The sequence below is a fragment of the Leptonotus elevatus genome, chromosome 17 (genome assembly GCF_054856555.1).
Source record: "Leptonotus elevatus isolate MCC_2025b chromosome 17, RoL_Lele_1.0, whole genome shotgun sequence".
NCBI classification, from domain to species: domain Eukaryota; kingdom Metazoa; phylum Chordata; class Actinopteri; order Syngnathiformes; family Syngnathidae; genus Leptonotus; species Leptonotus elevatus.
The window spans coordinates 4,301,562-4,327,146 of record NC_141255.1 but is presented as its reverse complement, the minus strand read 5'-3'; the positions used below and the strand labels follow the sequence as shown (position 1 = coordinate 4,327,146).

General features: G+C 46.1%; 2 protein-coding genes across 3 annotated transcripts; both read left to right on the top strand.

The window, feature by feature from the left end:
* Positions 1 to 337: 337 nt before the first annotated feature.
* Positions 338 to 10,441, top strand: gc2 (guanylyl cyclase 2). 2 transcript variants are annotated; one of them, XM_086058459.1, is made up of 24 exons: positions 338 to 517; positions 1,466 to 1,814; positions 1,914 to 2,042; positions 2,585 to 2,764; positions 2,841 to 2,958; positions 3,032 to 3,333; positions 4,235 to 4,366; positions 4,439 to 4,542; positions 4,678 to 4,796; positions 4,870 to 4,954; positions 5,026 to 5,122; positions 5,246 to 5,356; positions 5,429 to 5,509; positions 5,581 to 5,757; positions 5,818 to 5,974; positions 6,043 to 6,192; positions 6,254 to 6,402; positions 7,388 to 7,551; positions 7,629 to 7,821; positions 7,892 to 8,066; positions 9,036 to 9,134; positions 9,212 to 9,306; positions 9,372 to 9,457; positions 9,882 to 10,441. In XM_086058459.1, exons 2-24 carry the CDS (start codon positions 1,524 to 1,526, stop codon positions 10,003 to 10,005), a joined length of 3,318 nt encoding a protein of 1,105 aa, XP_085914585.1. In that variant the 5' UTR covers positions 338 to 517; positions 1,466 to 1,523; the 3' UTR covers positions 10,006 to 10,441. The 2 variants fall into 2 exon arrangements, with proteins under 2 accessions (XP_085914585.1, XP_085914584.1); XM_086058458.1 differs by having other exon boundaries at positions 5,243 to 5,356.
* Positions 10,442 to 12,513: 2,072 nt separating this feature from the next.
* Positions 12,514 to 25,251, top strand: irs4b (insulin receptor substrate 4b). Its single transcript, XM_086058457.1, has 2 exons — positions 12,514 to 16,607; positions 22,860 to 25,251. Exon 1 carries the CDS (start codon positions 12,806 to 12,808, stop codon positions 16,577 to 16,579), a length of 3,774 nt encoding a protein of 1,257 aa, XP_085914583.1. The 5' UTR covers positions 12,514 to 12,805; the 3' UTR covers positions 16,580 to 16,607; positions 22,860 to 25,251.
* Positions 25,252 to 25,585: the final 334 nt, after the last annotated feature.

The window sequence follows — 25,585 nt, the reverse complement described above, 5'->3', positions numbered from 1 at the left end:
CTGCAGTATTTTTCACTTTTTACATTACTTTCATGGTTGCTATGGATACTGAGAGGGTGGAGACGGCCAAGAGCTATGTGGTTACCAGCACATGAGCGTCACCGCCACCTTGTGGTGAGAGGAGTAAACAATTATTCCTAAACGTTACGAACAGTCACACACTCTGTCACTCTTTGGAATCAATGATTTAACGTGGGAACAATGAGTTGCATTTAATTGGGCAAATGTGTTGTCTAAATTGTCCTCACTGCTGTTCAATGCGTCTTAATACTGCAGGGGTCATGATTGGATTGCATCTAATCTGTCGGGTAGGTCAGCGCACACACACCGCCAGGGAACTTGATCGCCACATGCAGACACTTTTTCCCCTGCAGGGACTCTGCTAATTCCGGAATGTTGGGCCGCTAGAGGACAGCCGTCGGTAAACGAAAAATGTCCCAAGAAGACATCAATGGAACAACTTTCCGCGGGGGGATTGTTGCAGATGGGAAAGAGGGCCCTCAATCTCATCTGCGTGGTAGGTAACTTGCTTTTAAAGGATCGCTATAATCCAAAAACATGAAAACGTGTGCCTAATATTCCAGCAAATCATCTACTTTATGAACTCATTCACTGCCATTGACGGTTATAGACGTCAAAAATTCATTTTAACTTTCTATTAGTTTCACTTTTTTTTTCCACTTTTGTTAACAAGAGTATGAAAACCTAGAATTTTTTTTATTGTACATTTAGAACAGATATACATTTTTTGATTAATCGTGAAAAAAGATTATTAAAAATGAGAGGTGTGGTATACGATTACAATTTTTTATTGTAATTAATCGCGTGATTAATCGCAAATTTTATTTCTGTTCTAAATGTACAATAAAAAAAATTCTAGGTTTGTATACTTTTGTTAACAAAAGTGGAAAAAATTTGAATTTTTTTTACGTCTATAGCCGTCAATGGCAGTGAATGAGTTCAAATTAACGGCTCCCAAAATGTAAGATTATATTCGGTGCTGTTATGAGAGGGTCATGATAGATAATCCACATTTAGCTGATTGTGCAAGTGTGGACAAATTCTACAGCCGCAGCAGGGGTATCAAAATTGTGATGATTTTTTTTCTTTAAATCTTAAACTGCATCATTAACTTTAATGCAAAGATGTGAGAATAAATAATATGTAATTGTTTGATGGATTAATTTTAGAATCATCACAAGAAAAATGTCTTCAACGTCAAAACATGTCCAAGAAAAATGAAAAATAAGAATGACCAACAGAAGCCTACAGAATGGGAAGCCTGGCGGTCCGCTTATTAGCGTCCTGAATGTTGAAGTAATGCTTGAAGAATGTCAGAAGAAAAATAGTTCACACTCCTGGTCTCAAAGTCTGTATTATTTTCTCCACTTTTTCATCCTTTAAAAATAAAACCGAATCAACCAAAAATAATTTCTGTGGCAAACCAGTTCAATTGTTATTCCAGGTATTTAGCACCAAAACGTCATTCTGCATCTTCTTGTGAGCTGCTAAATCACGTGGCCATGCAAGGACACAACCTGCTCTCTCAAGCAAAATGGAAGCAGGCAGATGACAGCAGCTTCTCCTCCCTTCACGGCCACCGCCTCGCAAGGTTCCTCCTGGTGCTCCTCCTGTGCACGCTGCCCTCTCCTGGCCGGGGGGCCTTATTTCGCGTCGGGGTGGTGGGCCCTTGGGAATGTGACCCCGTGTTCGCCAAGGCCCTGCCCGATGTGGCGGCACGGTTGGCTGTAAACCGCATCAACAAGGACCCCTCGCTGTCCTACTCTGCCACTTTTGATTACGTCGTGCTCCATGTAAGCACCCGCTTACCTTGTTATGCTAATAAAAGTTCAGGTTGCAATTTTTCGTGAGCAGTGCACTTTTTGACGGACGTCTTCATTGGAATTCCACAGGAGCCGTGTGAGACCTCGAGAGCCCTGGAGAAGTTTGTGGCTTTCCACACGAAAGCCTCGGCTTACGTCGGACCAGCCAACCCGGGTTATTGCGATGCTGCCTCAATGCTGAGCAAAAGCTGGAACAAAGTGAGTCATCTGTTGGGAGGGATTTATTTATTTATTTTTGGTTGGCCGTGGTGTCTTGGGATGTGAGTGACCTGACATGCTGTGGATTTAAAAGAAAAATGTAGCTTAATGCTAATAATAATGCATAATAGGAAATTTGAAATTCAATTAGATATTTATTTTTCTCATTTGGTGTTAGATAAAGCCTTTTAAAAACGAGCTCGGTCGCTGTGACCTGTCCTGGCTTGGCGTCTTACCATCTAGCCGCACTTATCTAGTTGAAACCAGTTAAGACCATCAGGTTACACATCGTCACATGGGCTAGGCTGAGGCCAAGACAGTATAAGAGTAGAAACCATTTTTGGACAGATTAGACCTTCTTCCGCATTTTAAGAAATAAGCTCCACAGCTGTGTACTTTTTGTACACAGCTGTGGAGTTTGAATGAGAATACGCAGTCTTAGTATAATATGTAAGCATTTAAAGATAGAAGGACCGGGCATGGATTGATTTTTCATCATTTTCATCATTTTTCAAATGTATAATTATCATTTCCTCCTTCAGGCTTTGTTCGCATGGAATTGCGTCGGCTACGACTTGGACCGCGCCCGGAGCCACCCGACCTTCGCCCGCTCCGCGCCCAGGCCCACCCGGGTGCTATTACGGATCATGAGATACTTCAGGTGGGCTCACGTCGGAATCATCTCTGCCTCGGATGACGTCTGGGTGGAAACGGCGAATAAGGTCGGCGCGCAAACGGCGAATCGAAGACGTTTTCGGCCAGGTGGGTCACGTTCGCCGCGTGCGTCTGATGTTTCAGGTTGCGGAATCGCTCCGGGCCCACTCGCTGCCTGTCAGACTGGTCGGCGTTATGGAGAACACCCCCCACGGCATCAGGAGGACTCTGGCTAAAATTCGCAAAATGAGCGAAATACGAGGTGGATCTCCTTTTCTTTGCTTGTGCTCAACGGGACTTCGCTTCTAATCTAAAACCTGTTTGCTGTCCCTTAGTTTTGATCCTCTGCATGCACTCGGTGCTGATTGGCGGCGAGCTTCAGAAGCGCCTCCTGGAGACGGCGTACGACATGCAGATGATTGACGGCTCCCTGGTGTTCGTACCCTACGACGCGCTCCTCTACAGTCTGCCGTACCGTAACGTGAGCTATCCGGCTCTGGAGAACAACCGCAAACTGCGGCGGGCCTACGACGCCATGCTCACCGTCACGGTCGACTCGCCGCGGGTGTCGTTTATCGAAGCCTACGCGGAGGCAATGGAGAAGGGCGAGGTGGCGAGGACGATCCAACCCCAGCAGGTGAGGACACGTAGGCGGTGAAAGACAAGCACAACAATAACAATTTAAAAATTCTTGAAAATAATGTTCTTTGCAGCCCCACTAGTCTAAATACGGTATTCTGGTTAACTCATTCACTGCCATTGACGGTTATAGACTTCAAAAATTCATTTCTACTAGTTTCACATTTTTTTCCACTTTTGTTAACAAGAGTATGAAAACCTAGATTTTTTTATTGTACATTTAGAACAGATATAACATTTGTGGTTAATTGTGAGTTAACTCATGAAGTCATGCAATTAATTCCGATTTTAATTGCCCGACACTAATTTAGAATTGTAATTAATCACTTCAATAGTTAACTCACGATTAATCATCAATTGTATATCTGTTCTAAATGTACAATGAAAAAAAAATTCTAGGTTTTCATACTCTTGTTAACAAAAGTGGAATTTTTTTTTAAACTAATAGAAATAGTTCAAATGAATTTTTGACGTCAATAGCCGTCAATGGCAGTGAATGAGTTAATATTGTGTTAGTGGAATATGAGTTACGCAGCAATATCAGAAGGCGGCCATTTTGCCACTTGGTTGTTGAGTGAAAATGACATCATAGTTGCTCAGGTTTCAAGTTACAACCAATCACAGTTCAGTTTCAGAAAACAGGTGAGCTGTGATTGGTCGTTGCCACAGCCCTGAGCAACTGTGATGTCATCTTCAGTCGACAGCAAGTGGCAAAATGGCCGCCCCCTGGGATGGATAAAAACGGCTAGATTTTGCTTCATAGCTCATATTCCACAAATGCAATATTAATCAGAATGTCATGTTTAGATGAGTGAAGTCGCATATAACATATTATTGTCAAGAAATGTTTAAGGTTGGGAATTACAGTAACCTATAAAAAAGCAGAATCTGTCCTGCAGGTGTCTCCTCTCTTCGGCACCATCTACAACTCGGTGGTCTTCGTTGCTCACGCCGTGCAGCGGGTTCGACATTCCAAGGAGTGGATGTCTGGTGGGAATGTAGCACAACAAGTGCGCAAGCACAACTTTGAGGTGTGGTCCCCTCATGCAAATTTTTTTTTTATGTATCACGCACCAAAAGCCGGCGACTAATTCACATTGCAGGGCTTCAGCCATCGCGTGAAATCGGACGCTTCCGGAGACGTGTTATTGGACTACGTCATACTGGACACCGATGGACTCTCCCGTGAGCTGACGCCAACACACAGGTACGTCACACATTGCAACTATTACATCTGGAAGCTAACAAAATCATCCCCAGTAATAAAGTAACACATTTCTACTTTACTTCCTATCACTGAAGTCAAGAAAAGTGTTGTTGTTTTTTTTCCCCGCGACAAAAGGCTGGACACGGAGGCCGACTCTGTGCACTTCCTGGGTCGAGACATCCATTTTCCCGGCGGCTCGGGACCCAGACGGGACGCCCAATGCTGGTTCACTCCAGGCGTCATCTGCTCGGGGGGTGAGGCACTTGAAGTTGTGGCGGAATGATACCGAAAGGATCTGGAAATGACACTCGTGTCTTTCCTCTCCAGGTGTGGACCTTTTTCCCACCGTCGGCATTTTGCTTGGCGCAATTGGCGCCTGTGTGCTGGCCGTGGTGCTGATTTACTTTGTCCGGTAAGTTTGGCACGGGGTCGGGCTTTACAAAGCAATAGAAACCCACTTAAGTCTCCCGTGTGGTTGCCTAGGCGACGCATCAACCAGATCCGGCTGGTTCGGGGTCCGAACAAGATCCTGCTGACTCTTGCGGATGTTACCTTTATCAACCCATCACTTAGCAACAAGGTCTTCTTGTCTTTCTTTTATTTGTTGCATATACAGCAGAATCAGTGTTTCCTCGATATGAATATATGATTGCATGTAAATACAGTATAATGAGACTGCGCAATAAAATTATTTTCCCAGAAGCTAAGCTTGGATGACAGCCGGGCCAGCGTCACCAAGAGCGTGTCGGAATGCAGCGCCGCCTCCACCCGATCGCCCGCCACGTACGAGAACTCCAATGTTGTCATTTTCGAGGTGAGGGCGCCAGTCAGCGGCACCGTCCGGTCGTTTTACACCGCGCTAATGAGCAAACGTTCTGTCCACTAGGGGGACTGGGCGTGGCTCAAGAGACTTCCCTACGGCTCGTTTAGCAGCATCAACCCCAAAACGAGCGACTTGTTTGAGCTGGTACGACACACCATCGGGTCACAGCGCGGCTTTTCACGTCACAGATAAGAGCCATCAAAATGCGCTCGCAGATGAAAGACATGCGGCACGAGAACGTCAACCCTTTCCTGGGCTTCTTCCTCGACTGCGGCGTGTTCGCCATCGTGACCGAGTTCTGCTCCAGAGGCAGCCTGGAAGATCTGCTCCTGAACGATGACGTCAAGCTGGACTGGATGTTCAAGTCGTCGCTGCTGCTGGATTTGATCAAGGTTCGTTGAATTTTAACACCCGTGATGTAAAGCATGAATCGGACGCGTTCACCCTGGCAGGGTATGAAGTACCTCCACCATTGCGGTGTGTCTCACGGCCATCTGAAGTCTCGCAACTGCGTGGTGGACGGGCGCTTCGTGTTGAAGATCACAGACTACGACTACAATGAGGTTCTTGAGGCGCAGAAGTTCCCGTATGTGGAACCGCCTGCAGATGGTGAGCGACACAAAAAGCCCTTACAAACTGTTCCCATTTTTCAAAGTAACGCGGGTTCTGCCCGGCAGAGTTGCTATGGACGGCCCCGGAGCTCCTCCGAGGCCCTCAGCCAGGCCTCCGCGGGACGCCGCCCGCTGACGTGTACAGCTTCGCCATCATCACGCAGGAGGTGGTCATCCGAGGGCCTCCCTTTTGCATGCTGGATCTGTCGGCCGCAGGTGAAACAACAAACGACCTCTCCGACGATACGGGCTGATGACCAAAACGTTTTGGTTTCAGATGTGATCGACAAGCTGCGCAAACCGCCTCCTCTGTGTCGCCCGCTGGTTAGTTTGGACTGCGCTCCGTTAGAGTGCATCCAACTGATGAAACAGTGCTGGAACGAACAGGCGGAAAAGAGACCCACGTTTGAGGAGATTTTTGACAAGGTAGACTCTTCGAACCATCAACGACACACCATCACCACTATATAATGGATATCGTTCGTCCCTGGAAGTCAGGCCTCTAAATTATAATATTTGTCCCATGAAATTGTTCATTTCTTCCCAACAGTGTATTTTCTTATGACGGCGTAAGGCCATGTATAATTTTTATTTTTTTTTTTAGAGGAAGGGTAATATTCTGACAACAAAAAAAAAACTCGCAAATTTGAAAGTTTATTTCTTGTAAAATTGTGATTTATTTTTTTTTTATCCCACAAATTTGCTACTTTATAATGTCACAAATTTGAAAGTTATTTCTTGTAAATTAGTGTTTTTTTTCTTGCAAATTTGCCACTTTATAATGTCGCAAATTTGCAAGTTTATTTCTTGGAAATTTAAGATCCCCCCAAACCCCCCCCCCCCCCACCGCAAATTTGCCCCTTTATAATGTTGCAAATTTGCAATTTCATTTCTTGGAAATTTACAAGTTTCTTTCTCGCAAATTTGCTACTTTATAATGTCGCAAATTTTCAAGTTTATTTCTTGTAAATTTGTGAGTTTTTTCTTAGAATTTTAACTCCCCCTATAAAACATTCCTATTTATACCTGGCCCTAATACACCATCGTATTCTCTTCACCTGGTGTTGTCAAATATATTCTTTATCCTCTGCATTGACCAACAAATAATAATGCCTTACTGAGCTGAGAGGGGATTTTCAATGAACAGTTTATCACACCTACATTACCAGCTCAGTGTGCTAGTGGTAGAGCGTCCGCCCTGAGACTGGGAGGTTGTGGCTTCAATCCCCAGCCCGGTCATAAATGGGACCCATTTACCAAATGCTTCTCGAGTGTGGCACAAATTTCGCCCCACTTAGGTGGGTGTGACAATTAGTGGTACTTTAACCTTGACAGTATACATCCGCTTGATTAGATGGATTAGAAGTCTCAGGTCCCACCACTGGTTCATGTGATTTCATACCTCTTCAAGTTCAAGGACATCAACAAGGGCAAGAAGACCAACATCATCGACTCCATGCTGCGGATGCTGGAGCAGTACTCGTCCAACCTGGAGGAGCTGATCCGAGAGCGAACCGAAGAACTGGAGATCGAGAAGCAGAAGACGGAGAAGCTCCTGACGCAGATGCTGCCTCCGTGAGATGGCCGCGATGACGTCGACGGAACGTTTTCAAGCATTTCTTGTTAATTAGCGCTTTGAACTCGCTCCGTAGATCCGTGGCAGAGGCGCTGAAAGTGGGCGGGACTGTGGTGCCCGAGCATTTCGACAGCGTGTCTCTGTACTTCAGCGACATCGTGGGCTTCACCACCATCTCGGCCAACAGCGAGCCAATCGAGGTGGTCGACCTGCTCAACAGCCTCTACACGCTCTTCGACGCCATCATCGGCAACCACGACGTTTACAAGGTGCCGCATTGTCGACTGTATCGCGGGTAACAACATCCTTGGATCTTCTTCACGTTACTCAATCACGCAGGTGGAGACTATTGGCGACGCCTATATGGTGGCGTCAGGCGTCCCCGTTCCCAACGGTAACCGGCACGTGGCGGAGATTGCTAACATGTCTCTCGACATCCTGAGCGCGGTGGGAACCTTCAAGATGAGACACATGCCCGACGTTCCCGTCAGGATCCGCATCGGACTGCACACAGGTGGGCAAAAAACCCCGAGAAAACAAAATTAGGAGGTCATGTCATTTAAAAAAAAGTTTCTACTGTACATATTGGGGGGCGGTGCACCAATAAAATAAAAAACAATTAATTATCCTTATTATCTTTGGGACAATTAAAAGCTCTGATATGATAATGATGTGCCATCATGAAGCTTGAATTATTACAATAATAAACTAAATAATCTGCCACCTACTGTAGTGGGTGTGCAATTACTACGATTAAAAAAACAAAAGTTACCCTGGGTCACACGTGCCCCCCTGGGAGGCCCACTTCCCATTTGAGAAGGACTACTCTAGATCTGATTTCATTTTTTTAATTAGCGATTTTATGAATTTTGAATTTGAAATTAAAAGGCGGAAAATTATGAAAATAAAGTTTTTATTTCCCGGTCTTGACTGACTTTGTTTTTGGAGTAAGACTTTTTTTGCCTTGACAAAATGTGTATTTGTGGTTCAAATGGAAGTCGACCGAAAAATTATTTACAGTAATACGGAGTTACGCAGCAAAATCCACCCATTTTTATCCATCTCCGGGGGCGGCCATTTTGCCACTTGCTATAGACCGAAAATGACATCACAGTTGCTCAGGGCTCAGGTAACGACCAATCACGGCTCAGCTTGCGGACGTCACATGACCAAACTCAGAAAACAGGTGATCTGTGATTGGTCGTTACCTGAGCCCTAAGCAACTGTGATGTCATTTTCAGTCGACAGCAAGTAGCAAAATGGCTGCCCCCGGAGAGGGATAAAAATGGGTGGATTTTGCTGCGTAACTCATATTCCAAAAACCGCAATATTAATCAGAATATTAGGTCTGCATAGAACATAGTTTTAAGAATTTTTGGGGGGTTGACTTCCCATTTTATTAGAGCATTTTTGTTTCTCAAAAACATTACGGATCATAACCGTCTGTGTTGAAAATCAGCATTTTTGCTTGCGTGTGCTCTAGGTCCATGCGTAGCAGGAGTTGTCGGTCTCACCATGCCGCGCTATTGTTTATTTGGAGACACGGTGAATACCGCCTCTCGCATGGAGTCCAGCGGCCTGCGTAAGTGTCACGCTCGCACTTTTGGCCCATACGGTGCATCCGCTTTTTTTTTTTTTTTTTTACTTGGCTCATTTCAGCCTACAGGATCCACGTGCACCAAGACACAGCCAAAGTCCTGCGTGAGCTCAACCTGGGCTACAAGCTGGAGCTGAGGGGAAGGACGGAAGTCAAGGTGTGACACTCGCAACCCATGAACTCTCCAGGGGTCATTTTCTTATTTTTGTATTCCCCTTTTAGGGAAAAGGAACAGAGGAGACGTACTGGCTTGTTGGGAAGGACGGATTCACCAAACCTCTTCCCATACCTCCAGAGCTCAAATCGAGGTAGGAACGGTCCGTTTGTTTGCATGCAGGCATGTGCCGTGTTCACGCTGTTCACTTCGTCCCATCAGGCAAATGGCCCACGGGCTGCAGATGGCCGAGATAGCCCAGCACAAGAAGCGACAAGCCGAGAAGCAGCGGCAGGAACAACTTGCAAAGAAGAAAAACTGAGGTAATGTTATGCATTCGCAAAATGTATAACATTACTGTCTTGGTTGGGAATGGTGGCACTGGCAGTGATAGTTTTGGTCAAACTGTTTCATGGGGGATCACAATTTTGCAATTGTTGATTGCTGGCAAAACTCAGTTCTTCTCCTTTACAAGGTTAAAAAAAAGTTTTGTTTTTTTTAACATTTGAATGGGGAAAAAAAAGTTAACATTTGCTAATCTAATGAACATTTTCATTGTCCTTCCCTCTCTTGTTCAGCGTGGCCGCCAAAGAGCCGAGGGACCTGAAGCAGGTGTTGTACAAGGCGGTGAGAAAGATCTCCCACATCCGCGTCGTCACACAACTGTGCGAGGACGACAACGTCATGATGTCGCATCACTGAGAATGGCGGCACCTCGCGTCGGCGTCTCCGGGTCAGATGTTTCTCTCGGGTGAAAGTTGGGATTAGCGTCACATGAGTTGACGAGTCTGAGTCTTGTCCGCTGCTATGAATAGAAGAAGAGCCAACTCAGCAAAGCGGGGATCTGCCGACGCAGTCGGCGACTGATGAATGCAGCTTATCGCCTCGGTTCTTCTTCATGCTCCTTTTTCCTTTTTGTCTGGCACAAGCAAAAACACGGACAAAAGGGGGGGGAAAAAAAGGACTGGACTTCTCTTTCAACTCCACAGAAGGGATCTGGCATCATCTCTTTGGAGGGGACTGGATGTAGCTACATACAAGCTAACTCAGAAAATTATGTTTAAAAAAAAGAAGAAGACAGCGTCTTCTAGTGGCTGAGAGTAAATACTTTGTTTAAATTAAATTGCAGGTTCTCTCATGTTGAGTATTATTTCGTCTCATCCTCCCCCTTTTGAGTGTCTGGGTGTGCTTGTAGTTCCTGCAGGTGGCGCTGTTGTATGTTTGCACATGCAGGCTCTTAATTTGAAATGAGCTGGGGATTTACAAAGGGGATTTACACGGACGGTGCTCGGTTTATTTCGAGCGCGGGCATGGTATAGATTATCATATAGTGAGGGGTATCTATGAAAGCGTGGGAGGGGAGATGCCCGATGCAGATTATGCTTGGGAATGAGGTTCCATTAAGGATATTTTTTTATGTAAATATGCAACAATAAATCAGAAAATTAAGCTTCTACTTCTTGCAATTGTGCATGTCTACTCATTGGCACTTTATTGATTATAATCAACTAACATTAGCAGTATTTTTTTTTTTTTCAATTTGGAAGGAAGATAACACAAGCCGTGCTGCCCAATTGGTGGAACTGGATCATGGTCTTTAAATACTGAAAGTTGGAACCAAAGTTGAGATAAATCCCAAAGTGAAACGCCAACAACAGCAACAGTGTTGCTACTGTGCTTGCACTGGATTAACAGATTGAACAAAGGCAAGCATGCTCTCCTTTGTGCATCTCTTGTGTGTGTTTTAGCTTTGTTGGCTCTATTCTTTTGTTAGCGGTACAATAGAGCTTACTGCAGTGCACCATCCTCACCAGCAGAGGACGCTCTGAAAAAGGCGCATTTGCAACGTTGACCGAAGCCCAAAACAGCCACATGACTGGGATGCCACCTTTGGGGAAAAGTCCCATTTGAGAGCAGACATTTTTTATACTCATTTTTGACATGTCAGAGCAATCCAAGTGCAATGCTGACTTCATAAATTGTTGGCATTACTTCCCACCAGTGTCTGCGACACGTGTAAACGCGAGACAATTCACACTTGTAAGCATTGGATACGGGTAACATTATAAGTCCAGTTGTTCTGGAGACATTCACGGAAGGTTGACAGAGTTCGTGGGAACGTCTGCTCTCTTGGGAACAGTTAGACTTAACAGGTCTTCCTTTGAAATGCGTTTGATGTTTCTTTATCCAGGGTTACCCCACATTGTCAAAACGGTTAATTATTCACCTTGGACGCAGCAGATAAAACTTGATTTCCAATGTTAAACGGTACTCAGATGGACTGTGAGACAACGCAGAAAACAGCGTTTCTCCCGGCTGCATCGTTTTCACCAATGGACAATTTCGGTCTTACGTCACAAGTACATCATAGGTCAAAATGGCGGTCTTACTCGGTGAAAGGATGCTCTCCACTCATTGAAAAGCAGTGGACTTTGAATCGTAATTTAATTTGTGGGGGATTTTTTTTGAGTTCATGTTCACCTCAAGTCAATTCATCTTGCCATCCAATCTGATATGTTTCACCTGTGCAAAATAATTCCACATTCTCGACCCACATACGTTTAATTTTTTTCCATTCTAGATTCAAAATGTTAATCTTATTCAGTTCACCTTGAGAATGCAGTTCAAAATTCCCATAATTCCCCTCATACCAAAAATCCCACATTTTGACTCGCATATAGCCCATTTTCACTTTTTTTTATATCATTAAATAGCATTCCACATTATTCAGTTTGTGTATTTTCACCGTTGCATTCAACATCTTTCTGTATCATTTAATATCATTCCAAATATTTTAATACCATTTGTCATGTATTGATTCTGAACGGTGTTTTTGTATAGTACTGATGGTTTATATTATTGTAATGTGATAGTATGGTGGATTGTCAGGTAAATCTCAGGTACCAAATAAAAGTCCCTCCTCCACAGTGTAACAATAATGCAGAATCCCATTTGTTATAGGTGGGTAAAAGATTGACAACAACGTTCACATCACATTTGAAATAAGCCTGAAAGTTGACGCCTATTTTTAACCCCAGCAAAACGTCGTCGTCTGTGATTTGCCAGAGCCATTGACGCAGGCCGTATTGTCCTTTCAACAATTGGCCGAGACGCCTGTCAGTGTTTGTCACTCACAATAGTCGACCAATAAAACACCGCCTCGGGCGCTTTGAGCCAACCTACTCCACGTGACGTATAGATCACGTGTTGTTTGTGCTGTGGCCCGTGGTGTGTACATTCGCCGAGCGGCAGTTTTTTTCTTCTACTTCTTCTTTTTTTCAGTCAAAAAAAAGTGTTCTTTCAACCTCGTGCCAGCAAACAGCTATTGCATTTCGGTCTTGTTTTAAGAACTGAAGCCTACCGTGTGCAGCATGGCCATGTTCAATCGTGTTTCTCGTGCTAGTTGTTAGCAACTCGCTCTCTTCTCCGCCTGACACAAGAATGGGGTAGTGGTCCACTTGGATTAGCTTGTAAGTAAAGTGACCTTTGAGTGCGTTCTCCGATGGCAAATTTAACAAATTATCAGGACGGCAAGTTGATGCTGGAAGCGCAGCAGAGGAACGCGGGGTCCAAATCAGCCGACGCAAACGCAGAGCGCTCGGTCAGGGAACCCCCTTCCCCGATAATTAACATCACCGGCGGCGTAGGAGGAGGAGGCTTTCAAGCCCATTTGTTGCTGCCCTCCTACCACCACCACCTTGAGTCGTATCACTACGACCTGGCGTCGCAATTTCACCATCTCTCCGCGGACCTCGCCGAGTGCCGGGGCAGAAAGTCATCGTCCCCGGTGGAGCACGGCGCCACCAGCAGCGGCGGCCCCGCGAACGAGGCTGGCGGCTTGTCAAACCCACCGGACGCAGTGGACGACATTCGAAAGTGTGGCTACATGCGCAAGCAAAAGCACGGGCATAAGCGCTTCTTCGTGCTGCGCGCCTCCAGTCACCTGGGCCCCAGCCGCCTGGAGTACTACGACAATGAGAAGAAATTCCGGAGCAGCTTGCGTGGGGGAACCGGACCCGTGGGCCCATCCTCGCCCAAGAGGGTGATTTACCTCTACCAGTGCTTCACTGTTAACAAGAGGGCAGACTCTAAAAACAAATACCTCATTGCCCTTTGCACTAAGGATGACAACTTTGCTATTGTGGCGGAAAACGAGCAGGACCAGGAGGACTGGTACATCGCCATAAGTGAGTTGATGAACGAAGGCAGAAAGGGGCATTTGATCACCGATGATCTGGATGATGGATATGGCACGGTCACACATGGCACTGTTTTCAAGGAGGTGTGGCATGTGAATGTCAAACCCAAAGGACTTGGTCAAACTAAAAACCTCGCAGGCTTGTATCGCCTATGCCTCTCATCCAAAACCCTTCACCTGATCAAGTTGAACTCTGAGACCCCCTGCGTCAACCAGCACCTGATGAACATCAGGCGCTGCGGAAACTCTGATAGCTTCTTTTTCATCGAGGTGGGCCGCTTTTCGTCGATTGGGCCGGGGGAAATATGGATGCAGGTGGATGACTCTGTCGTGGCCCAGAAAATGCACGAGACCCTCTTGAATACCATGAAGGCCCTGAAGGCATATGTGGAGATCAGGCCCAGGAGTAAAAGCCAGTCATCGGGCTCCAACTCCATACCGTTTGTCACCACGCACCGCCACTTGAGTAGTAACCTGCCGCCGAGCCAAACGGGCTTGCAGCGACGCTCCAGGATGGAGTCGGTTGTGGGAACTCCGCCATCCAGTAAGAGCTCCGGCGCCAGCGGTTACCGCTTCCGCACATCCAGCGAGGGCGAGGGGACCATGAGCCGGCTGTTTCGGTCCACCACAGGAAGCCTGGTCCACCTCAACTCCGGGCGTCCTCATCTTGGCCGCGCCGAGGGGGACGCGACCGGCAGTAGCGGCGTGGCGACGGGAAACGCCGGCACGAGCACTGGAGGCGGGCGTCATGTGCGGGCCATCCCAGGGTCATCAGCCTCTACTTACCATGCCCGCTCCGCTTCCCTCCCAGTCTCGCACCCGTTCACCACCAGCCCGGTCAGCGTGTCCTCCAGCAGCGGCCATGGTTCTGTCTCAGACACCCTTACCCGCCCATCCAGCGCTTCAATATGCGGCTCTCCATCCGACGGCGGCTTCAACTCTTCTGACGAGTACGGATCCAGCCCCGGCGACTTCAGGTACTTCCGGGTGCGCAGCAACACCCCCGATTCCCTGGGCAACACCCCGCCAATCAAAGAGGAGAACTGCCTGAGTGACTACATGGCCGTGGGCTTCAACAGGGAGGTGTTCGGCACCGGCGTCGGTTCCGGCAACACCAGCGGCGCCAACACACCGCGAGATGAGAGCACATCAACGACTGAGGATGAGCGTTTTTTTTCATCGTCGCAGAGGAGGAGGAGAAGCGGTGGGCCCGGAGTAGCCGTCTATCAAAAAATGACTCAAACCAGTTTTCCGTTAGAAGAGGGGGCCGATGGCTTTGGCGGCACCTCCGCCGAATGCAGCCAGCAGAGCCGTCCCTCCGCCTTACATCCCCTGCTGTCCTCCACCAAGGAGGATAGCGGCTATGTGCCCATGATGTGGGGCGTGGCTCCGTCCCCGAGGGACACGCCCGCTGACTACATGCCCATGCATCCTGGCTTTCATCCCGTTTCCCACTCCTACCAGTTCCAGAGCCCAACTTCGGGTCCCCGCTCGGCCAATCCCCAGCCGCAGTCGTCCACCGATGCCCACGGCTACATGATGATGCTCCCAGGGTGCAGGGCCGGCTCTCCCACCCCGGTGCAGGCCTCCCTCAGCCCCCATAGCGGCTCCAGCGCGGCAGGTGCAAGAGGGAGTGACGGCGTAACGGAGAGACCTGTGAATGCAGAGTACATGGACATGTCGTGCAGCAGCAGCAGGGGCCACAAGCTGAACGGCAGCGGCTCTGAAGGCCCCTGGAGGCCCTTATTCAGCCCTTATTGCTCCCTCCCTCGCTCCTACAAGGCCCCCACCAGAGAGAATGATGAGAAGGAGTGCGACTACTATGTCCCAATGGCTCCTTTCGCCAAACCAGCCAACTCCTCAGGTGCTGCACCTGAGAGGAGGGGCGTCAGCGGTGGTTGCACCTCCACACCCTCACACCCGCCCCCACCTTACAGCGCTCACCACACGACAGCCGCAATGGCTGACCGGCGCGTCGCGAGACCCAACCGCCTCCCTTTAGGCAGGAGGAGTTTCCACGGTCTGCCGCGAGTCGGTGAACCCGCCACCCCATCAACGGTTAAATCCACCTCTGCCCCCAAGGCCGCCGAGGCTTCAACCGGCAGGCCCCCGAGTCCCGGAGAGTATATCAACATAGACTTTGGTGATCATTACCCACGCCAACAGCAGCCCCCTGCTTACCCTCTTCCCACCAAGAATGAAGCCTCCACCCGCCGTCGAACCCCCCCCTTACCCCAAACCAGCCAGGACTACATGAGCATGGAGGCTCGTCGTGACGATCAAGACGGCGATGGGTTTCTGGGTAAGAGCCAGTCACCCAGACCCAGCCTTGTGGCGCCCTGGAACCCGCCCAGCTATATCCGACCCTTGGCTAGCAATCCTGGCGCTCCGCCCTCCGCTGGGGTCCATGCTGGAGGTCATTGGAGGTCAACAGACGACTACACTGATATGACGTACAGCACGAAGGGTGACAGGACTGAAACGAGCCCCACTGACATGCTGCAGCATCTCTGCATAATGGAGGGATGCTATGGTCTTGGGGCCTCCTCTTCCATACCCCCCATGTTGCCGCCAAGGAGCCCAGCAAGGGCACCAGCGCACCCCCTGGAGCCGAAGGTCGTCCGAGCCGACCCTCAAGGCAGGAGGAGACACAGCTCGGAAACCTTTTCCTCCACCTCCTCCTCGAATTCAACACCCTCAGGGGGGGCATCCTCCGCGGCCCCCCCGACGCCGGCAGACCCTGCGACCTCAAACGCACCGGAAGGCCAGGCTTCCAGATGCGCAGACTGGGCATCCTTCGACAGAGTGTGGATGTCAGTGGAAAGCTGCGGGGAACTGCCAGTTGACCAAGCCCAGGTCGGCGCATCAGACCCGGTCACAGCAAGCAGCACCTCAGTGGCGTCCACCACCACCACCACCACCGCGACCAGCAGAATGTACGAAAGCAACATGTCTGTGGGATACCAAAATGGCCTCAACTACATCGCCTTGGAGGTGGGAGATGACAAGAGCTGTGTGGACGCAACCACGTCGACGGGTGTCAGCGAGCCATCCGCAGTGCCAGAGGACGGGAACTAATCAGATGGCATGTCCATGACAACCAACGGTGAGTACACACGTGCGTGTGTGCCTGCTTGTCAAATGTAAATATTCTTCTTTGTGTGTAAAAGGAAGACAATTTAAAATGTGGGAGCAGGAGTGTTTTTTTTTCTCTTTATAAGACAAAAATAATCCTCCTGTGTTCTGTGCTATTATTAGTTGCGTTTGATCAAACTTCCTCCAGATGTAGTTGCTCTATTTTGGCTCTTGAAAGTGCTTAAGCTTGTCAAGATTAGAGAATCGCTGACATTTTTTTAAAGCATCTAAACCCGCTACCCCTGTTGCGTGTGTGCGCGCTCTTTGTGTGCCTTATGTGGCATAGAAAACGATAATGACATTAAATTATTGCCTGTTGGCATCAGGTGATATCACCTGTCACTGATTGGCTAAAATAATCCGGTATGTCCGGCACATATGGGACAACAAAAACTTGAACCACCAATACAGATAAAGATACACTAATACAAAAACGGTTGAATATCAATTTCAAATTGGAAAATTAAGACTATTATTCTATGAGATGGGAGTGTGCACTAACATTACCTAATTGTTTTTAAAATTGATTATCCTATTGGTTAATCTATTAATTCCCCTTTCCACCCCCATTAAATAAAACAAAATAAATCTACTAAAGTTGGACGTAAGTTTAATTGAGTGGATATAAGTGCTCATAATGTATTATCTTCTATTCCTATGACGGGAGGGGGTCAAATTTTTTTTATTGACAATATTGTTATATTATCTCACTAGTCTAAACATGACATTCTAATATTACATTGGTGGAATATGAGGTAAGAAGCAAAATCCAGACGTTTTTCATCCGTCTCTCGGGGCGGCCATTTAGCTTGCTGTCAACTGAAGATGACATCAATATTGCTCAGGTTACAACCAATCCCAGCTCGGCTTCAGAAAACAGGTGAGCTGTGATTGGTCGTTGCCGCAGACCTGAGCAACATTGATGTCATCTTCAGTCGACAGTGAGTGGCAAAATATTATTGTCAAGAAATGTTTAAGGTTGACTTCCACTTTAAAACACCAACAAAATTTGCCTATGCTAAATGGTTAGCAATCACGATTAGCATTAGCGCACTAGCAATTACCACTTAAGGTAACCAAACACTAACTACCATCTAGTTCACACCATTGTATAATCTACATTACACATGTAAAAGTCATTTAAAGACAAAGCTTCAACATTATTCCGTCAGCTATTATTATTATTCGTTAGCTGCATGAGGTCAACAACTGCCTGTTTCTGTCTTCTTCTGGCCACATTTAGTGCGAGACTGCCCTCTACTGGTTAAGTGATGAACACCTAAAACTGAGTGGCAGGTGATATTTTGGAATAATTATAGCCCAAGTGCTTTTTAGGGAGTCCAGAACTTCCTTTCCTGTGTTTTGGGGAAGCTCAATGTGCTGTATTGTCTTTAACTCTTTGACTGCCAGACGTTTTCAGAAAAGGGATGCCGCCAGTGCCAGCCGATTTAAGCATTTTGACTGATTTTCAAGGTCCACAGAAAATGTTCTGTTTGGACTATGGAAACACACGTACTACCAAATGAAAGATTGGACTTTCATCTTTCATCAGAAAAAAAGAGTTTGTTTCTACCTTATTCCGTTCTTTAGTAATCAACAATAGAAAATGGTTAGTTTGACCCAATTTCGCCCGTGTTGGACCAAAATACGGAGAAATCAAGCTTTTAGTGAAACGATATTATTTCATGCATTCTAGTGAATTTGACACTTCTTTTTGTCCATGAATGATGCCACAAACACCTAAATAGTGCTTTACTTCTATAAAACACTACCACCAAGAATGAAAAAGTGTTTTTTGATAGCAAAATACGTTTATTTACATTCAACAGTGTAACAATTTGACAACAATTTGGCAAACTATTTACAAATGTGTGCAACTGTGGTGCTATTTACAAATATGTGGATGTTTCAACGACAGTTTTTCTTTTTGTAACACTCTCCTGCGTGCAAAGAGACGTAACAGCATTTGCACAACAGATTGCCTCTTCGCGTGTGCCACTTTCTTGCAGGCCGTTTTTTTCCGGGGAATAGCAAGTATATACTGCAGTGTGTCATCACGTCTAATATCAGGATCATGCTACGGTTACGTTACGGTGGTGTTACGTCTCGCTTCCCCGTGTCCTTCAGTTGCTATACCGGGTTGGTCGGAGATGTTCTGATCCATTTTATCCACTCCATTCATGGTGGCATCGTAGTCCAGAAACAGTGTCTTCTCCGTGATCAGACTGTACCCGCTCCTCCGATGAATATGCATTGGACTCGGGGTACTCTTCATTGTCCGATCGAATGTCCGCTTGTGCAGCTCCGCGTTTTCCGGCCTTAGCAGCGCTAGCCGCGCTAGCCGCGCTAGCCGCGCTTTGCCGGTGGGGCTTACTACGTGTTCATAACAGTCACGTTGGCGTAGAGTCATCTTCATCATCATCATCAATCTGCATTGGTCGATGCCAACTCTCCATCGCCCGATCGAATGTCCGATTGTGTAGAAGTACCCGGCCGGCTATTGTGCGCGTTTTCCGGCCTTAGCAGCGCTAGCCGCGCTAGCCGCGCTTAGCCGTGAGGCTTACTACGTGTTCATAACAGTCACGCCAAAGCTTCCAACTTTGGCGTAGAGCTCGTTGTCATCATCATCGTTGACATCAATGCGCTTTTTAGTATTGATTGATGCTTTCCGTCTTTGAAAAAAATGCTCAAGCTGAGCTGCTTGTAACCGGTTGCTTGGTCAAGCCATTGTGGCTTGGATCAGCCATTGTCTCCTCAACACTCTAGCTCCGCCTCACGTCTTCTACTGACGCCCACGGTGGGCGGCCCATCCAACCTTGTGCAAAGAGAGTCATCGCTGCCCTCTAGGGGCCAAAACGAGTCTTTGACTAATCAGATCAGCCTGATTCTTTCAGCACAGCTGCCCAAGGCTTTCCTGCACCCGTTTTTGAAAAAAAAAACAAAAAAACATAGGGGACGTCTTTTAACGTCCTCGGCGCCCTTCCCTAGGTTTATGCTAAACCTTTTATAACGTTTATGGCAGTCAAAGAGTTAATAAAAAAAAACACTCACTAAATACTAAGTCAGTTAGCGTTTTTAAGTAGACAAATAACATCACAGCCGCCATTGCAATACTGCATACGTCTGCAAAAAAAAAAAAGAGACCGTGTATAAAACATGGACGGCCCAAACATGGTTTCTCGGTTGCGTTTGCGTCGTCGTCTCCTTCCTCCTCTAGTTGAGTTCACTTCTTCAGCAAATGTGCGATGTGGGCAGGAGTCAGGGTTGTTCGAGCACCGACTGACTCGCGCACAGCACCCGTCACGCCGCGCATGCCGAGCCACGGCCGCCGGCGCTTTGATGTCATAATTGCGACGACGTGTCATGGCAACGCAGCGGAGATGGGAGGAAAGGCATCATTTCTCAGGAATGCGCTTCCTTTCAGCCGCGGCACGGATGCGATGGCAGCCAGCACACCTGGTTCGTTTACACCGGGGTGGCGGGTTGCTGCATCCGCAGCGCCGTGACGGCGGTGGGAAGCTGCCCTTTTCTTCAGTAGAGTGGCTACGAGGTGGGAAAGCGTTAGCCGGAGTGCACTGTGGATTGCGGTGGGATGGGGGTGTCGGCGAGGTCAACGGGGATGTGAGAGAAAGTTGTACGAGGCTGCTCTTTTTGCTCTCGCATTGCCACCTCTACGGCCAGCCGCCTTCTATATTTACACATCTATTTCCAGGCTGATGTGAATTTATGAGCGTGCTTGTAACAAGACCCCCATTTCCACTCGGGGGTTCTCTCAAGGGGCCTAACATGTTGGCTCACACACATTAGAATTATCTGTCATAATATACAGTTTAACATAACATATTGGGGCTGCCACAAACGGTTATTTTGCAACTAATCAGTGGACAGTAGTTGCGATTAGTCAGCTAATCGGACCATACACTCTAAAAACAGTTCGGTCAAAAGTAACTCAATTATGGGTAAAAAATGGACCGACTTTCTGGGATGTTTTATACAAAATGACCTCATTTTTTTGGACCCAAGTCAAGGATCTGACCAGTTGTTTTACACAAAAAGACCCATTTGTGGACTCAAAGTTGGACCCAAGCAGAGGATCGGTCCATTTTTGATGCAAATGTTTTCTCAATAAGACATTTTTATCCATATAAAATGATCTAAAATTGTCTCTCTGTACTGTATATCATTAAAAAAAACTTCTTTTTTTTTATCAACATCTACCCATACCTCTGTTATAGAGAAAGGCGTACGTACATTCCAACATATTAAATGTCTTGACGTTGCAAAGTTGAATAATTAAGTACCTTGTTTCCAGGAATTGTTGGTGTGTCGAGAAAATCAGCAAAACTAAAAGCAGCAACAATTGTTCGCGCCATCACGACGGAACACTCCAAAAATGCAGTAATAGGCTGACATCCGTGCCTTTGACACTTTTGTTTTGATGTTGTTCCCAGCAGCGTGTCGCACCGCGGCCGCCGAATTGACTCTTTTCAGCCAACTTTTGCCACCGACGTCCACAACACTACGTCGTCCTGAAGTTCCCATCACTAATTAAAGACGCTAAAGAACCTACTTAATTACGCTGATATTTTGCAGGTTTGCAGTCATTTTATTGGACTCTGTTGCTAACACGAGTATTATTTGTTATTATCACCATTAGCCTTGCTAGATTAGCAGACGTTGAAGTAAAATTGGATTAAGTTTGACTTTGCCAGAACAACAAGGCTCTGATTGGTCGAGAATTAGGAAAGTGGGGCTGTCCAAACTGTCAGGTCGGCTCCGTCGTCCACCACACAGTTTGCGTTTCGCCTTTACTCGGCGAGTCCGGCCTACCATGCAGGCGGGGCGGGCTTGCCGGCATTCCAGCAGTGCCGCCTGTCAAATTGCCCGTATTGTGGCATCCCGCTCGCATTGTTGTCACACAAAAGCCTCGCTTTCAGCGGGATAACTCCGCTGCATGGCCGCCATCGCCGGGGTCACACGGGGCCGCCCGGCACGAGCCAAAGTCCGCCGGCCGCATTCACTCATTTACCAAAGATGTACACGACTCACAAAAAGTTCGAAGTGTTGTGATTCCCGGTGAAATTTCAGAATGAGCCGGTAATGCACTATAACCTTTCCAGGTGAACTTAATTTGACCTTCTCTTGTGCTCGCTCGGCGTTTGAGTACTTCTTGCTCTTCTCAGAGGGGAAGTGGCCACTCGAGTGTCGTAGTGTCTTGAGCTGGTTGAAATTAAGAAAGACAAAACACCTGTTGTGAATTTTACACGTTGAAGAGTGGCAAGCTGTGCACGAAGTTCTGAAACATTGAGCGTCTGCATTTTTTTAAAAATTTGCATCAATTAGTTTCACCTATAAATATTAGCGTGGTTTAGGTTTACCCTGAAATTTCATGCGCGTGAGTTGTCATGGCCAAAACAAGGGCACCCTTTGTGCTCCTATCGGTTATTGTACAGAGGTGTCCATTTTGTAGCAATTCCAATTCCAAGTGCTTCAGTATTCATGTTTTTTAATGGTTTGCATTGGAACAACAACAACAAAAAGAAAGCTGAGGGGGCACCCCCGCCCACACACACACACAAAATGGCTAATTTCGGACACATAATGGTAAAGAAATGTTGACATTAATAGTAAAAAAAAACAACCAGCGTAACTGTATTTTTTATTGAATTCAAAATTTGTATACGGTGTGCGTGTATGTGTGTGTGTGTATATATATATATATATATATATATATATATATATATATATATATATATATATATATATATATGTATATATATATATATACACATACACATACACTAGGGGTGTGCCAAAAAATCGATTCTCATAAAAATCACGATTCCCATTTAGTATGATTCAGAATCGATTTTATTCCAATTATTTTATGCTTTCTTGCCCTTGTTTATGTGCGCCTTTATTGAGAGCACTGTTCATGTTGTACACGATTTGGCCACTTGGGAGCAGTGTGGTTCCGCTCGTTCTGATACACTGTTAAGTTGTAGCCACATAGAAGCAAAAAGTCATGATCAAGTTATTCCAATAAAAGTTTATTTTTTTGTTTTGTTAAGATGCTTTTTTCTGTATACATTCCTGAAGCGTTTTGTATGAATAGTTGTTCTTTTGAGTGATAAATTCCCAGCCCTAATACGCACGCACACACACACACACGCACTTAGTTTCCGTCAAGTGACGTGGCTAACCTGTTTGTGTGTCCTCACAGACTGAGCGGCGGCGGAGGCGGTGACCTTCTGGATGCAGAAGACAACAGAAGATATTGACAGAAAAAGGCTTGCATATTTTTCATTCATTTGATTTGAACTGTCTCACATTTTGTTTTATATGCAAATCTCCACAGTTTGTGTCAGTTTTAGTGATATGGAGCATCCCTAGTTTTTACCCATCCAGCCTCGCTATGGTACCGTACAGTTATTACGTTGTGGACAGAGTTGTTGTAGAGAATGTGTATATATACAGTATATCTATTTTTTTGGTCCTCTTTGGATGCGTTTGTTCACTTGACCTAGAATGGCTTCCTGGTCCGAAACAGGAAGAAAAATTTCCTTTCGTACACTTGCACATATTATTTATTTTAGGTTCGAATAGTTCCGGTACATTTCTTAGCTCCCCCGGCTAGGGAGGAATTAGCGCGCTTTCATCCAACGACTGAGGCGTTTGTTTTATTTTCATTTGTTTCGTTGTCTTTTGGATAACATTCTCCGTTTTACCTCATGTGATGCACGGTACAGTGCCTCGCAAGGAATGCACACGCACTACTCACACAGCCCAGGGTAGACCCCCACCCTGAGGACCCCCCCCCCACCCACCCCCACCACACTTTGCCCCTGACAAATCTTTCTCAGCAGCGCGTGATGCACACACACACACACACACACACACACGACACATGCTTCCGGGTGACGTCAAGACGTTTCCAGTAACCTGAGTAACTCTGATACACACACACGCACGCACGAAACGCAGTGCCAGTCAGAACTCGCCGCCCCTCCGCTCTCGCACCTAAGCGCACACCGGCGTCCGTATTTAGCGTTTCCCGCCACTCTCCCAGTTGTTCCCACAGCGGAGATGTGTGCTTGGATGCAAGACGACTGAGCTTTTGGCTTCTCTTTTCTCCGTCGCTCATATTTTTGGTGTGTGTGCGAGGGGACACACAAGGTCATCTTGGCGGTACCAATTTGAGTTTTTCGCCCACGTGGCTGGTTCTAAAAGTCAGTTCCAAAGTCCACTTTGGAGATGCGCTTTCTGTACATGTATGTGATCTTTTTTTTTTTTTTTTTTAACATAGCAAACGTGCTATTTTTTTTTTTTCATTGAATAGGTACCCTTATTTATTTTTTATTTAAACGTTTTATCACATGACAGTATTTCAGATGGATCGAACAAACATCCACCTCACAAGTGTCCTCATGTTCAGAAATGGCTGGAAACAATGAAGCCTCGTTTAATTTTATATTAAGAGAGAACTTAAAAGGGAAGTCAACCTCAACATTTTCTTTCAAATGTGTGCGTATGAGCCCCCACTTGTCTAAACACAACATTCTGATTAATATTGCGTTTGTGGAATATGAATTAAGCCGCAAAATCCAGCCATTTTTATCCATCTCAGGGGGGCTGCCTTTTTGCCACAGTTGCTTCAGGCCTTGTTCAGAAAAATAAATATATTTTCATAAAATATTGCAAATATTTCATGCAAAATCCAACATTTTTTTTTCTCAAATCAATATTAGAAGGTGGCCATTTTTCTACTTGCTGTTGAGTAAAAAATGACATCACAGTTGCTCAGGTCTCAAATGTGATGTCATTTTCAGTCGACAGCAAGTGGCAAAATGGCCGCCCCCTGAGATGGATAAAAACGGCTGGAATTTGCTGCTTAATTCATATTCCACAAACGCAATATCAATCAGAATGTTGTGTTTAGATTAGTGGGGCTGCATAAAATAATGTTGTAAAGAACATTTTGGAGTTGACTTCCCATTTAACCGCATCCTTATGCAAGCATTGTTTCCCTATTTTCCTTTATTTGTATTTTATTTGACACCAGAATAGCGTTGCTATTTTTTTTCTTTCTGCGGTGTCCAGGCAACCTGCAAACGTAAACAAAGCGATACGTGCCTGGTTATTGTTATTTTTTGGGCGGCATTTTGCAGTTATTTGTATTAAGAAATTGGTTATTTTTTGTAACTATATTACGGTTCATTTGCTGCTGTTTAGTACAGTTCTACAGTTCAGGTTGAATAGTGGGCCTCTGTTCTGAGGCGTATCACCTGTTACCGGTGTTCTGTTCCCACTTGAATGCTGTTTGTTCATTAGCCTTACAGAAAAGAGTTCAATAGCGAGTTCAATAGCGGGGAGGCGTTTCTCCTTCGTAAATCCTCTATTTGGAAAAAATAAACCTCACAGTTTCTCCTGTAAATAAGGAGAATTTGTGGCGCTTTTTTTTCCCATGCGGTCGTTCTTCATTTTCTTTACTGTCTCATGGAGGGAATGTGGTCAGGCGGTTTCCCGGAGGCCATTTGAGCATCAGCATACTGTTTATATTGTTCAAACCTTTGTTTTCCATAGAGCTATTGCAATAAAAATGTTCATGTTCTGCACTTGGCGTTTACGTGAGTTTATTCTTCTGTCCACTGCGTGAACTTCACTAATAATAATTCCATAAGCAAATGAATATTCAAGTATTTTTAACCCAAGGGTTCTCGACAATCGTTTATCCGGCGCAGGTGACCCGCCCAGGGTCCCAAAGTTCAACTGTCAAAACAATGCAAAGTCCACTTTGGTCATGCGAGCCACTCAGCTGAGAGCGGTTAAAAGTTTGTTTTGTTTTTGGTAATTATTCTTCCACGTCAATAAATAAAGTTTTTGTCACATGTTTACATTTTTTTTAATAAAAAATATTTTGTTCTTGTGAAGTAATCAAGTACTAACTAG